General features: G+C 44.2%; 1 protein-coding gene across 17 annotated transcripts in view; it reads left to right on the top strand.

The window, feature by feature from the left end:
- Cacna2d3 (calcium voltage-gated channel auxiliary subunit alpha2delta 3) overlaps positions 1-15,831 on the top strand; it is a 1,090,211-nt gene that overhangs the window by 985,842 nt on the left and 88,538 nt on the right. For all 17 annotated transcript variants that reach the window (XM_087181525.1, XM_087181521.1, XM_087181526.1 and 14 more), the window contains 2 exons: positions 12,678-12,739; positions 14,013-14,057. In XM_087181525.1, coding sequence (XP_087037651.1) covers positions 12,678-12,739; positions 14,013-14,057 — 107 coding nt within the window. The remainder of the gene's footprint in view (positions 1-12,677; positions 12,740-14,012; positions 14,058-15,831) is intronic.

Raw genomic sequence — 15,831 nt, 5'->3', positions numbered from 1 at the left:
CCTGTAAGGTGTGCATGACTCCTGCCCCTGCTGTGCAGATGAGGAAGCTGACTCCGAAGGCATGCTGCTTCCACATGAGACAGGCAGGACTCAAAGCTTGTTTGATATTTTCCAATCTGGACACACAGAGAAGGAACCAGATACAGGTGGAAACAGATTCAGGTGGTAACAGGCACAGGCAGGGCCTAATAACATTGCGGAATCTTTTTACCTGTAGGGGTGGGACTCATGGAATTCTCTGCCCTTGGAACATTCAGGATTGGGCTAAAGTCATGGGATACACCTGCAGTCAGAAGGCCCAGGTGTGTGTAGAGGAAACACCTCAGTCGTAACCATGGGGCCTTCAGAAGATGCCATTTCTCAAAGCCATCCCATGTAATACTCATAAACCCATGATTCTTTCTATTTTGAAGGCTTTTTTTTTTTTTAATGTCAAAGGTCCAGTTTCCGTGGAAGCAGCAGCAGCAGGCACAGAAGACAAGGATTAAGCTGCTGGCTCCACTGTTCTCCTTGCTGTGGATGCTAAGCCCCAGGGACCTGCCCACCCCACAATGCCGGTGTCCCCTGGAGCCTGTTGGAGTTACCCTGCGGTGTCCACTCAGTGCCCGCTGCCCTGGTTTCTCTTTCCAGCTGGGCCCTGAGTGGATATGAGAAAAGGCCATTGTTTATGTTCTTGGATCATGGGAAGTAAGGGCCATGAATTTCAGTCCTCGGAGTTCAGTTGTGCAATCAAATTTCATTTCTGTCAGAAGCTGCCAGTCTGGATAGGTGTGAACTTTCAGTGAATTTAGTGTCTCTCTCTACTTTCCTCTAGAGCTTACCTAAGGCTGCAGAGTCGGGTTGGTGTTTTAATCATGCCGGCAGTCTCTGAGTCACCCAGGGCGCCTGGTTCTCTGTGACCAGTCAGTGCTGTGGGCCCCCTCATTCCAGGGAAGGTCACCTTGGAGTCAGCTGGCAGCTCCCTGGCCTCACCCAGACAAGCCTGCCGGGGCAGGGAGCCTCCTTCTGCTGGACTTTCTGTCTGTGGTCTCTCGGAGGTTTTCTTCTTTTCAGCAACAGCGAGGCTAGGAAGGGGAAGCCCACGGTCCTGCTGCTTTGCAGGGCTGGGAGAGAGGAGCGTGAGGTCAGGAGCAGTCCCCTGGCCTGGGAGCCCCAGGGATGTGGGGATGTGCCCCAGGGTTGGAGGTGTCACATGCTCGGAGGGCATGCCCTGCGTCTTTCCCTGGGCTCCCCGGCAGCTTGGAGCCGCTTCCCCTTCCAGTCCAGGCCACGTCCCTAAATGGTCTGATGCTGGCCCTGGATGTGGGGTGGAGGAGAACAAGCAGTTTAGGCAGTTCCCCTATTTTCTTTCATGTCCTGAGATCCTTTAGAGCCTCAGTTTTAGGGACTCAAAAATCTAAATTTTATTCCTTTGTTCTCCAAGTTCCTCTGTGTCCTCCCTTCCCTGAGGCCATAGGCCTGGAGTGCTTTAGCTGAGGGAAAGGAGTAGAGCCAGGGGGTGCCAGGAAACTCTGGGAAGAAGAATGTTGGTGACAATTGTGTTTCAAACTGCTATTCCCCAAAGAAAACAAGAGAGGCTGCTGACTAACTGCCTGGTGGCTGGAATATGGTGCCTCTGCTTGTTCCTTCATTCATTCCGGTTTTTATTTAATGCCTCCTGGGCACCAGCTGTGCCTGGGGAATCCTGGTGGCATGGAAGAAGGTCAGCACTGAGGGCCATGGAGACCAGGCAGCTGCCCACTGCTGAGGCCTCTGTGTATTAGGTAGGCTCTTTGGCGTGGGCCTGGCTGAGAAGGATTCAGACTGGCCTGCCAAATCAGAAAGGAAGGGTCCACCTGCCCCTCCGCCCACCCTCTGTGGACCTGGCCAGTGCAGACTGTTGAGAGACCCAGATGAGAGCCTCAGGTGCTGCCAAGCATGTGTTTGGGAACAATCACTTACCGGCAGAAGATGGCTTTTCCAGCCTCAACATCTGCCTGATTAAAATACGGGACAAAACTGGCATCCTTCATCCGAATGTTCCAAGGTCCTGAGATTGCAGGAGGTTGGAGAAAACAAAGTGCTTAATGACTTCAGAGTGCTGTCTGCCCACACCTTAATGATTGCCCCCTTCCCTCCTCCCTCCCCACTCATAAGCACCTTGTGTCCAGCTGTTCTAAGAGGACCTGCTACAGCTGGACACATCTGCCAGCCAGGTGTTTGATTTGGAGTATCTGGATGGCCAGAGGGAACCAGGCCCAATTTATAAGTACATACTCCTCCCTTGGTTCTTTCTGGTGTAGTCAACCTTTCCATGGTAAGTGAGATTGCACATAAAGACAGGGAGCGATGATCTTACTGACCCATCATCAAGAGGGCATTTTGCACGTGACAAGCTATCTCCAGAATGGCCATCGGTCTTGTTAAGTCCTGGTCCTATAAAGGCTAAGGACAGTCAACTTCCTTCCTTGCATCAGCCACACAGATGGATGGTCTTGAAGCTCTCAGTCTCTCTGAATGCATTACTAGCTTGGCATGTTGCACATGACCTAAAATATTCTCTCCACGCTCTCTCTTCCTGGTTACTAGGTCCTTGTGAATGTTTACTCGTCCTAGAGGCCCTGCCTCTTTAATGAAGAGTTCGTTAACTCTACCCCCAGAATAGAGTGGTAGTTCAGACCAATCTTAAGATTAATAGGTTAGTTACCTAAACCAGTCAGTTATACTTATCTGGACAAAACAGATCCCATTGGAATATTCAGATAATCGGTACAAATATTCTGGGTTGTTTAGAAAGAGAATGACAAGCCACTTACCCTGATATGTGCCTCCCCTCTGCGTTTTATCTGACAGAAGAAAACGAAACAAAACAAAAGACATGTAGCACAAGTTAGAACTCACAGTCCTGGAAACCTTTGGACTTTGCGGTGTGAGTTGAACTCAAAGGTGCAGACCACTTCCTAGGAGGAGGCCTTCAACTTCGTGACTTCTTCTATGATTCCTGATCTTTTCAGACATCAAGTGTGGCTGTGCATAATACTCACTTTGGAAATATCTCCGATAAGCAGGGAAATATGTGCCATGAATTAATTTATTTGGAAGCAAAAGCATGTTGCATTTCACCATCCTAAAATGACAGTGGCTTCAGGTTTGAGGCATGTTCCTCCCTTTACCACATCAGGGGGGTTAGAACAAGTTCACTACCTTGTGCCATCTTGGATGAAGGCTTTCGGCTCCTTCACAGGACCCCTTACACAAACCCACCACGGTCGCCTGCAGGTGTTTCTAAAGCACAGAGCGGATCACAACTCCCTCCTTCCCTCCTCTGGCTGAGAACATTTTTGTAGTTGTCAGGACGGAGTCCAAGCCATCTTTACCTCAAAGTAAGTCTCTTGAGAGAGAAAACTGCCTAAGCACAGTGGACATCATGGTCAGCATCCATCTGACCATCCAGTTTCCCACTTGGTGTTATTCAGAAATGCCCACCTGAGTGAGACCCTTCCCAGGTACAGGTGAGTCTCAGAATGTAAACGTCCTCAGCCTGTGGACAGCTTACCTCTAGCTGAATGAGGTTGAAACAATAAATAATTTATAATTTAGTGTCCAGCTCACAATGCTATGAGGAAAAGTGAAGCCATGTGAACTGTTGACAAGAAGGCCCATCGGGATATTCTGTCGGTCAAGCAAAGTCAGGTTTATTCCCTACTGCAGAGCGGGGGAAGCACACCTTGAGAGTCTTAGCATTTCCCACGGAGGAAAGGAGGCAGATACTGTGCATCTTTTACAATGGGGATGGGCTCGGAATTGGACTACTTTGATGCTGTCTCGGCAAAGGAACGGGTTTTTGGTGAGCAAGCAGTTTCCCTAGTTGAGCCATGTTATCCTAAAAGGGGGGATTGTTTGATCAGTGTGCTGTTCAGAAATATTAGTTTTGGGTAAGTTTCTGATGAAATATTTTTACTTACCTTATCTTTCTGGGTAAAAATTTTCTGAAACAAATAGTGAAGTCATGAGAGTCATGTGGATGGAGGCAGCCTGGCTTCCCAGCCCTGAGTTAAGCTACAGATGCAGACCAGCTCCACCCTCCCAGGGCTAAGTGTGCAAGAGGTCACTCCAGGTCATCCCCTGGGATGTGCCAGGTGACCCGCAGCCTGAGGTTGCCAGATTTGCAAATATAAAATATTTCATCTGGCAAGCCTATCCATTTCAGAAATGACCTGTCTGGATACTGAGCCTAGCTCTCTAGCTTCTACTGCAGTGTCAGATGGCTGTGTTCCCTGCAAGCATCAGCTGGGTTGAGCTGAGTTCTAGAGATCCCTTTAAGCCAAGCAGTGGAGGTTCCCAGTTCACCACAGTTCCCACCCAGCCCTGGAGGCAATTCAAGTTTTGGAGCTTTGGAATGGACTCAGGAGCTCGGTTCACTGGACTCGGGATCCGTGAAATGGGTTTGCTTGGACAAGTCCTTTTCCTTCAAGGTGCCCTGTAATGTGAGCCAGGGAATCAGAGGACTTGGAGGCACCTCTCCAGGCTTAGGGTCTACCTGTGAGAATATTTTACTGCTGTTTTGTGCTAAATACAGTCACAAACATCCAGCTCTGAGGTGTTTGGCAAATATACATGGCCGTTCTATTATGGGCTTTGAAATGTTTAGAAATTTGACCCGCATTTTTGTTATAATCTCTTTGGTAAATGTTATTAGATGGTATCCTAATAAGGAATTATTAACAAGGGAGCTATAATTTGGAAGCTTGTAATTTTCTTAATAGACATTGATTTGTGCAGCCCTGATTAAAATACAATGAAGCCTGAGCCTTAAATATTGTGTTCTGAAAGGTTGAAAGGGTGGGAATTGACTCTAAAAATGTATTGGCTGGAAAACTTATTAAATAATATTATTTGAAGAGTTTTGTGAGCATAAAATGGTCTGACAAAAACTATTCATTGCCAGCTCCAGCAGCCTCAGCAAGCTGAGGGAATATAGGTTACTTCAGATGAAGTCTGGAGAAATGCTTCCAGATTACCTCAGGGGTGAAAAGAAAATTATTATTCCATTCCACAGCCCTGCTAATTCTTTTCAACATTGATCTAGTCAAGTAATTAGAAGCCAACTAGAGGAAACAGGTATAATTTTCATTTATTAGACTTTACTAAAGGGGACTTCCCAAGAAACTTGACAGGATCAAAATCCTGGTCATGAAAGAAATGTGCAGGCAAACAGATCAGGACTTCCTGCGTCCACCCCCAGAAGCCAGGCACAGACAGCAGGCAGGGAGGGTCCCAGATTAAGATAGGCCTCCACAGCTCTGCGTCTTCAAAGAAAATCTGCTATCCAGTGGTCAGTCCGGCGATAATGCTTCTCCTCCCTCCCTCTCACTGCAGACCACTCCAGGGAGTGCTTTGTTGGGTAAAAATGAGTACATACAAGGAAGACTACCCCCATACCACAGGGAATATTTCAGAAGTAAAATATATAATCAGTTAGGGGGTTACATTTATAATACCTCCTCCCCTTTTATCCTTGTATTTCTTCACTCGGCATTGGCTAAAATATGAGATGTGTGTGCTGCACTGAGAATGGAATCTACCCTACCTCCCAATTTCTGAAATAATCCCCTACCTTGGAGATTAATGTCCAGGCTTTACTAAGATTATAACAGATACATATTACTTTGATCTAGTTTTCTAGTTGTTGTGCTCATTCTCCCTTGCCTATGATCTTCTAACAAAGCCTTTGAGTTTGCCAGTCTGACACCCAGGGGGGACATGAGTGCAGCTGCGCTCTCTCTCTCTCTCTCTCTCTCTCTCTCTCTCTCTCTCTCTCTCTCTCTCTTTCTCTCTCTCATCTTCAGGAGGATATTCTGTTCTCAGTTTCACCCAAATTAGTCCCAGGATTTTAGTTGTCTTTTTGTCCAACATTCCATCATGCAATTCATTAAAACCTTCACATGAAATATTTAACAGATGAGCTGTGTCGTAATGCACATTATGGTTTCCAATTGTGATTCATGTGGTCAGTCACTCCTCCTGGACACCACCAGACCTCTGGAATGGGCTTCCATTTGATGTAAAGAGGTTAGAGTTCTTTCCTTCAACATCCCCACACAGTGGCCTTTTTCCAATCCCAGTGTTAATTTTGAAATATTCCAAAAAAGTGACATTCAGATTCATTTTTAGTTCTACTTGCAATTAACTATTTGGAAAACAAACAGAAGAAAACATTTAAACAAATGTGGCTTGGCTAACAGCTATTAGGGTTGACTGTTAATTAAGGCAAGTTGGAATCCACATGTGCCAGGGATCATCACTGTCCCTGCTAGCCATCTTTGCCATTGTGCACAAAGAAATGAGAATTCAGAGGTGCTGTCAAAGTGGGGGTTGAGACTGGGTGACAGATATTAACCCGGCCATGTAAAAATAGCCACAACCCAGCAGGGAGACTGACTTTCTGGAGGAGAAAACCTAGATGGGTATTTTGGGATGGGTTTGAAGAAAAACTAAGGGAAATACGTGGGGAATATTCATGAGGCATTGTACTTGTGATTAATTTACTGTAGACTTGTTTCCCTATCAAGAGACAGTTTTCCACCATTGACCTACCTTATGAGTTAGAATCTGTCAGAAAACTCTACTGCCTGTGGCCAGGCTGGTACGGGTCGGCTCTGGGGTATAACTCTCCCCGGTGCACCAGAAGACTACAGCCATTGTGTCTGGGCCATTCCAATGCTTTATGGCCAGGGGCCTGGCCAGTGAGCATGTGGAGTCAGTGGCGCCAGTTGGGGACAGTAATCTTCAATTCGGCAACTTGATCTACATAACCTTGTCCTAAGTGTACAGAAGCAATCACAATTCCAGAAGTGGGGAGATCCACTTCACGAGTACACATAGTGGATGTCATGATGTTATAAAGCATTTACTCACTGATATTATACCCTCAAGAACATTTCAAGCTGTGGGCAGTTTGGATTTTTTGTGCATGAATTTTCTGCATCAAAGGTGTATTGTTTGTGAAATAATCAGTAAAAGCTCTAGAAGCCAATTGTTACATGAATACTATCACACCATCAACCCTTTAGAGTATTCTAGTACATGCTATTCAGTCTTATTTATTCTTGTTCCACATAAATTCTGTTCAGAAGCTAGAGCCAGTGTGACTCTACTTGTGGAGACCGAGAGATAAAGTGATATTACCAAGGCCACACAGCAATGGTCTTAGAGAGAGGGTTTGTAAAGAATCTTCCCACGAAATTTCTGGTTGTAATTCGCTGACGGTGGCTGGATGGTTTTTCTGTCTCCTGGATGGGCTCTCCCTGTGTATGTGCACGAATCGTGTCAATGGAGAACTGGGCAGGGTTGGGAATAGGGGTGTCTGTGTGAGCTTGCGTGCCAGGCATGGTGAGCACTATTTTACAAACCGGATTTGTGCTCCTACGGGTATGTTGCAAGTTGAGGCCAAGCCCACAGAAAATTATTTCTAAATGAATACAATATGAAAAAGTTATTTTATTTCTAATTTTACATGTAACGTTGTTACTTCGTGAGTTTCAGATTACACTTGAATGCATGTCTATTAACATGATATGAGATGCATGCATGATTTCATCTTGAATGCATTTGAATATAATAGCACTGGAAATGTAATTTGTATTCTCAAATTTTGTAAAGCAAAATAAATAAATCTTGGGGAGTGATAGCCATATTGAGCATATTGCATTGATTTCTTTGGGGTTCTCTCAAACTAATTATAATACCAACTTCCCTTTGCAAATCCAAGTTGTCTCACACTGGCAGTCCTCCAGACCCTCCATGCCTAAGTCATCCTCATTTCTCCCACCTTTGGGGTATAGTGTGTGAAGAGCTTCACCTTTGCTTCCTAAGGAATACCCGTGTGTGGTTCCTGTCCGGTCAGTCTTGTGATTCCTGGATGCTATCCGATAGGACTCTCTGTAATGATGGAATGTTCTGGATTGCAGTGGACCAATACAGTAGCCTCTAGCTCCACGTGCCCATCGAGTTCTTGAAATGAGACTAGCGCAGCTAAGAAAGCAAATTATGAATTTTATTTTATTTTAATTTAAATAGCCACATGTAGCCAATGGCTACCAATTTGAGCAGCCCAGAATCAAAAGATTGGAGATCAACTACCTGTCCCTAGATCTGAGTGAACTGATCACAGGCATTCCAGAAGTCAAATGGTCTGTATGTTTTGTTGCTTGGATGATGCCCTTTGATCACTTTTGTCAGCCTGAGAATGCTAAAGTGTGAATCTCTCTTCCGTGGTGTGACCGCCCTCCCCAGGCTCCAGCCCTTGGGTGTTGTGTCTCTCATGTTTTTAATATAATATACCTAGAACCTGGCATTTATGGGATTTCTGAAAAATACAGGAAAAACGAAGACACTCCAATGCAGTTCTGTGTTCTATGTTTTGGGGGCTTTGTTTTGTTTTATTTTTTGAGAGAGGGTCTCTCTATGTAGCTCAGTCTGACCTCGAACTCGCTTTGTAGTCCAGGCTGGCCTCGAACTCATGGTGATCCTCCTGCCTCAGCCTCCCGAGTGCTGGGATTACAGGTGTATGCCACCAAGCCCAGCCTGTGCTCTGTGTTGCTAAGCTGAATATCTGTACCCAGGAATTCTTAGCATATTGAGATGAGTTGAAAGATGGGTCAGTTGGATAATTCAAACCCAAAGAGATTTCTATGCTTGAGATACCTGAGTATTGCATATGAAAGGGACTTTTTAGGGTGGCAATTCTCTTAACAATGCTTTTGGTGTTTTGCTGGTTTCAAAGACCATCCCCATATCTTAGGGTTACTGTGCTGCGAGGTTCACCTATATTAGGAAATTGGTAAAGCGCCTATAGAATAATTGTATTGGAATCTGCTCTGCACCGAAGGGGGTGAGTAAGGTACCACCAAAAGCTCTTAAGGTAAAGACTCCTTATGATGGAGATTCCCTGCAGAGAGCCCTGGAGCATTCATAATCTCATGCAAGCCAGGAGTGCCACAGACTTCAGGGAAATATGTTGATGATTTTCTGGACTGTCTAAAAAATTTCAAACCTCAGGAATGGTGTTTTTATTTTCTGCACTGTCCTTGGGACTTGGGTTTCACTAAAGCATTTTCTGTCCTTGTTTTCCTTATTAAATTAGCAAGACTGACTTGAAGCAGAATATACCATTATGGCCTGAAATGTTGTTGAAAGAACAAAATAGACGGGCATGACAAATATCCCAGGTCCCATGTAGGTTGTGGGGGGTGGGGAAAGGAGCAGGACTTGCTGATGTGAAGATGTTTTCTCTGATAAGGGCTGAAATGGAAAAACGTGGCCAAAACCAGGGAAAACAGTGATGTTTGGGGCGGGCTTTTTGTTCTTATTTTTATTACTTTGTTTTGCTTTTTGGACTTGAAATCATTTTCGTGTTTAAGAAATTGTGAGCCCGTCGCATTGTGGGGAACACATCTCATTCTCCCCTCTCCCCCTGTCCAGGCCTTTGCCCAGTGCTTCCTCGGCAAGCTCTCAGAGTGGACTTCCTAGTGTACTCACCAGATCCTGCCTCTTCTGTAAAAATTTTTAATGGCACTTGCAGCAGATGTCAGTATTTTTGCTGTTGTTGGTGTTTTCCTATAAAAGGCCTGTTAGTAAGTGCTTTAGGCTCTGTGGGCTATTCCATCTCGATTGCAGCTCCTCAATTGTGTCATTCTAGTCACAGACACTATGTAAACAAATGGGCATGGCTCTGTTCCAATAAAACTTTATTTACAAAAAGAGGCTGTATTTGGCTCTTGGGCAGATCCTTGGCCTACAGGGATACTCTTTAGATACCTTGGCCTTTTGCCTTTTTCCCTCAGCTTATACAAGATCCCCATTCTTCTTAACCCCCAGAACACACAGTGATCTTTAGAAAGGCACCTCCCTTTGTCCCTGCTGCTTCCTCTGTTGGGACCGCCATTTTGTCTTGTCCGTGCCTTACCTTAAAGCTCTTGCTAATTCCCCCAGGCCAACTGAGCTCCTATCCTCTCTCAGAACTTTATTTATGTCTCTAGTGCAGCTCTTACTGTGTAGCTTCTCCTCAACTAGATCTCGAGGGCGTGTGTGGCCTCATTCCCACTAGTTCCCAGCTTAGAGTTTAGCCCAGAGAAGGCCACTGCATGGTCATAAAGGTGACTCACCATTGGGATTGTGAGTCTGCTAATCAGAGAGAAGTCTATGAACTCACGGGTGAAAATGCTGCTAACCCAGGTGGATGATGGGAAGCCAGGGGCCACTGTTGCTGGAGGAACTGGGGTGATCAGCTGCCAGAAGCACAGCCTGGTCAACACTGAGCAGACCAGTGGCAGTCAGGACTCGGTGAGAGCCCTCGTGCAACAACCCCACGACCCAGACAGGAGGGAGTGAGAAAGAGGGAAGCGGTGTCTAGGTTAGGATGTTGGAAGTGAGGAGAGGATGGAGCCTGCTGGAGGGAGATCAGAGATGCAGCCCGCTTGATTAATGAGACAGAAGAGCTGGCTGACTCATGAGCAAAGATTAAAGTGCCTGAGGAGCTGGGGTAGAGGACCAACAGGGCAGATGATAGCAGCCTGCAACTATGTGCCATGGATAAACACCCTGGAGGAAGCAGCTAGCTTCATCAGGGAGGTGAAAGTAGAGGCCCCGTCAGAAAATGGGAGTTCTCAGAAAGGGCCCAGGAAGCTGGTGAGGAACTCAAGAGGTGACTGGTAAGCCCGGGGCAGCTCTGAACTGTTGGAACAAGAAACACCCTGGAAACACTACTATGGAATGACTCTTTTAGGGAAGCTTCATGCTTTTATCCTGCAGGGCCTCACAGCTTGCCATGGCTGTTGACTTGGGCCCTGAGAGATGGCTGTAGAATGACTCTCTGTCCACCAGTCTTGGGAAGGCTGGCTGGGGAGGGACCTAGAGGAGAGCTGTAAGAGAGACACACCAAGGAAGGTAGACACTCATTTCCCACCCTCCCCTTAGATACGAGTTATTGGCTCTTAGTACAGTTTTGAAGCCTTCTTCTCTAAAGTCAGTTTGCTGCCAGCCCCTACCTGTCTTTGGTAAAACAGAGATACATAGTCCAAGGCCTTAAGTTCCCCAGATGGTGCCAATGTGTTGAGAACCACCCCTGGAGATTATTTATGCGAGATTCTAATTCAGTGGTGGTTGCCCTTCCATCTGTCCCTGAATCTATTCACTGTAATGGTACTGGAAAGAGCGACAAGAAAGCAAGCATCTACTGGTGGATCATCGGTGTACTTGGCACCTTGCTAGGGTCATGGATCCCACAGGAGCAAGAAAGAGTCCCTGCTCTCTGAAAGTCTTGGTCCAGGGGTTAGAGGACACTTACAGGCAAAGCCCAGTGGGCCCTGAGTGTTGAAATGGGGCATTTCAGAGACAGTTCTCATTCTGCACAGTGACACCCTGCATGGCTCATCTCATCCTAGAGTCTGAAGGCTCACGTCTAAAGACTGAGGCCGAGTCTCTCCACAAGTGCACACCCAGTTAACCTTTCCTTAGGAAACCGAAAGGCACTAGGAAGTTTCAGAACAACAGCCTAAGACCTTCATAAATCTCCAAGTTTCCAAAGCCAGCTCAACAGTGATGACCCAAGTAAGAGTTCTAACATGGTGGCATGAAAGATGCTGAGTATTTAAGAGAGCTTTTTCCCCTGTAATTATCCATTTCTTTTAATGGGTGATATTATTTAGGTTGAAGTTACCGGAGGCTACTTAAGTAAAAGAAATAAGCATGGAAAGATAAAAGAACAGTACTGATGCTATGCAGATAAAGCAGAAATTGGGGAGGATTCTGCAGCTGACTGAAGTTTGCAAAATCGTGCTGCAGCAAATGGCCCCCGGGAGTCAAGCACTGTCTCATTCTTTTGAACTCTTCTAAAGTTTAATCAGCATCTGATAAGCCGTCTGCCCTGCCCATTTCACTTTCTGAGTTATGCTGACTGGGCTTCACGGAGAGAAAGAAATATAATGAACTCACTCACATTCTAGTTCTGAGGCTCCACAAACTCCACTTCCCACAGCTTCAAGGCAGCTCCTTAACCTCTCCCCTTTCGGTACCTTCCTGTCACAAGAGCCAGCACTCACTGTTGCTTCAGGAAGCTTTTTACAAAGAACAGTGTAATCCCATTAGATTTTCTGGAGAAAGAAAAACATAGAGATGTGGACACCAGGGGGCCAGTTAAGCTAAGTCACATATAGCAAAGCAACTGCATTCCAAACACCAGCTTCATGACAAGCCCTTTTCAGATGTTATGTATATATTTATATAGATATGACACATGCAGAATGCATGCTTTAGACATCCAAGTTCATTCAGTTACAGCTGAAAAAGGAACTGAAGAAATATTGATCTTTTGAATATGCTTTGCTTTTTTAAATTTGTAATTTCAGCTTGTGTGGAGTGGTGGGCTATTATTGCAAATATATGAATTTTAGAAATGCCAAAGTAACATGTCTCCAAAGACACATTTGCACTGTATTCCATTTGGTTGATATCTATGAGTACAGGTAACCTTGGAATTCTTTACTTGGAAGGAAAATATCTTTGCTTTATACTTCACTGTACATTTTTTCTGATAGGCTTACATCAGTTTCTGGCCATGATGGATAATTTTCAGTGACAGTCATGAATGATTGTACAATATGATCTCTGATCCTTTGTTTTATTTATAATGTGTCCAGCTGTAGGCATTCAGATGAAACTCGAATTTTTCCAAAGGAAGTTCTGGACTGCCAGCAGACAGGTAAGGTATAATCAGGTTCTTGAAGCATTCGTGACACTGTTATTATGTAGGTGTTCACATTTCAGTACTCAGAGCCTAAAAGTGCCAGCTTTCCAATGAATGCCTTTAAAATGAACTGCTTGCCTTCAGATTTCCATTCATTTCGCTGCAAAATAGAGGGCTGTCAGCATGTTAGACACCACATGCTGGGCAAATCAAGGAATTTTCTTCTAGGAGCAGTTTGATTTGTGAGATCAAGGTAATGACCTTTCAAAAGGAGTTTTTCCTTTAATATTGGAGCCTTTTATGGTTTTCACAGTGACTTTTCTCCTAATCTTGTGATGCCTACTTATGTATTTGTGGTTCTTTTGCAATTTAGAAGACCTTTACATGACTTGGTTTGTCAAAGTGTGGATGTGCCTTCTTTGGCCAAAGAGCTTCTCTGGGCTATTCCATGTTGGAGAATCTGGGGTTATTCTTTCACTTCTGGTTTTGTTTGGTTTGGTTTGGTACCCGGGATCGAACTCGGGACCTTGTGCATGCGAGGCAGGTGGCGGCACCACTGAGCTAAATCCCCGGCCCCTAACTTCTGTGCTCTTTATACTAAGGAATTTCAGTGGTGATTGTTTAGCACTTTTGCAGAAATGGCAAATGGGAAGTTGCCCCTGATTCAGCAGTTCTAAATCTCGGAAGTTCGTATCCAAAGGAAATGATACCAGCTCAGCAGAGAGAGACCTGAACTTGTATGTTTATTGAGCACTTTTCACCATAGCTGTGGAATCAACCTAGACATCTTTCGGTGAATGAATGGATAAGGAGATGGGATGGTTTGTCATTTCATAAATTAAGATACTTTAGGAAACTGTAAACTAAGAACATAGACAGGAGTTTTTTAGTCACTGGGAATCAATTTAAAATTAAATAATGGGTGCCGGGGATTTAGCTCACTGGCACCATGCCTGTCCTGCAAGCGCAAGGTCCTGAGTTCAATCCCCAGTATGTCCCCCAAAATAATTACATATATATCTTTTGTTACCAAAAGATTTGTGATCATAAAAAATGTAGCACCAATATTGGTGACATAAATTAAAATAGATGGAAAGCAGCTATCCCCTCTTAAATATTTTATGTCTTTTATATTACTACGTAGTTGATATTGATCCTAAGAACGCAGCCCAGTTCTAACCTGGCATATTCCCTTTGGATGTAACTTGGTGTCAACTGTTAAGTGGCAGCCCTAGCAGATGCACACATGGCCCCGTAACACGATTTCCTTTGCTTTTTCTCCATGTAGTGTGCTTCCTTGGATGGCAAGTGCTCCATCAGCTGCGATGATGAGGTAAGGTGGTCTCCCAGCATTGTTTCTGGCCAAGGGAAGGTGACAGATGGTGCGTGGCGACAGGAGGAATGCCACCATAAACAGAGCCAGGTCTGACACATTACTCTGGGACACTACGCAAAAACAAAACCTGAGGACATTTGCTTTGTTTCTTTGCTCTCCCCTCATCACCAATCAGGCAATTTATTTGTAAGACGTACAGAAGTACACATTAAATAGCTCATGGACAGCACTGTGATTTTTTTTTTTCAGTTTTTATTTATAGGCAGTAATACACATGACTACCATTTGAAGCTCACATTGCAATTCTCAAAGCTTATTTCCCATCCGTTATTTTCTTTCCATCTTCATAATCACCCAGTGAAATAGACAGAAATTATTGGCCCATTTTGCAGATAAGAAAACTGAAGATCAGAGAAATGAAATGACTTATTAATTTCATGTAATAAGCAAACTGAAAATCTGGAGTTTAAAGCTGTGAAACTCATTATAATTATTGCATTTGGCATAGTGCTTTCTTTCTAAAGCTCCTCTTCTGCTCCTTCTCCTTCTTTTGGAAGGAGGAACTTGAACCCCACACATCAATAATGGAAGAAAAATATGCCACTGGCCAAGTTTGCCTCTCAGACTTGCTGTTATGCAACATCCATCCCAGTTCATTGTCTGTCCCTACTTCAGAGCAAGCAGAATCCTGGTGGCCTTTCCTTAGCTAAATGTTAGTCGATATATAAATTAACCTTTATAAGTAATCATATATTTATAGTCCTTCTGGTTACCACAAGGATTTAATAAATCCTAACCAAACATAATTTCAACCTAGTAAATAAAGATTAGAAGTAGATTTTTTTAATAAGTAGGCAAAAGAAAAACAAGCACATAAATATAAAAGACTGTCCAGAATGAAGTTAAAACACAAAGTCTTGGTCCCTCAAGAGCCTTGGCCTATTTAAAAGAAAAATCATAATCATAATTAAATCATTGTGTGAGTCATAGTATCCAAAAAGTAAGATCCAGTCAACTGAGCTTTCAGTGGAAGCCCAACCTTTTTCTGATCATCAGATCAAAACCAATTTTCCCTTAGGAAAGTGCACCCTGTGAAGTTTTATGGCCAACATCCTTTCAGTAAGTTTAGGGATAGCCAAGTCCTTAAGACTTTTCTTAACTCATTGGAGTGCTCAGCTCAAGAACAATACCTTTCAAGAATGATGTTAATCAGTGTTCTGAGACCCTGTGTTAAGCTCTTCACTTACACAGTGGCACTAATCTCAATTTATAGTAAGAGAACTGGGGACAGTTAGTTGGTTAGTTGGCTCATGGTAGTTTGGGTAGCTGGTGAGTTGATTAATTGCCTGGTTCATTGGTTGTTGGCTTGATTGGATGGATGAATATTTGTTCAAACAATTTGGTGAATAAAGCCACAGGTAGTAATCGTCCTACAACTCACATTGGCTCCATGGATCCTCATATAAGAACAAGTAGAAATAGATCCCCATTTAGAATTGGAAATATCCAGTGTGTATGTTATGCAGTGACTGATCGCATGGTGGGGTAGCATTGTAGCTAAAGGCGCAGAATATGGAGGTAGACTGACTAGCTTCAAGTTGTGACTCTGACAATCGTAAGCTATGTGAATTCAGACAATTTTCTGAACCCCTCTTTACCTCAGTTTCCTCGGTTATATAATGAGTATAGAAATGTCCTCCTCCTACAATAATGGTGAAGAATGAATGAGAAAAGATATGAAAAAATAGATGGCATGGCTTCTGACAGATAG

The sequence above is a fragment of the Heterocephalus glaber genome, unplaced genomic scaffold, assembly GCF_053883595.1.
Source record: "Heterocephalus glaber isolate CG9 unplaced genomic scaffold, H.glaber_assembly_v1.0 deba00001472, whole genome shotgun sequence".
NCBI classification, from domain to species: Eukaryota; Metazoa; Chordata; class Mammalia; order Rodentia; family Bathyergidae; genus Heterocephalus; species Heterocephalus glaber.
The sequence above is the reverse complement of the archived record's forward strand: the minus strand, read 5'-3'. Positions and strand labels throughout refer to the sequence as shown.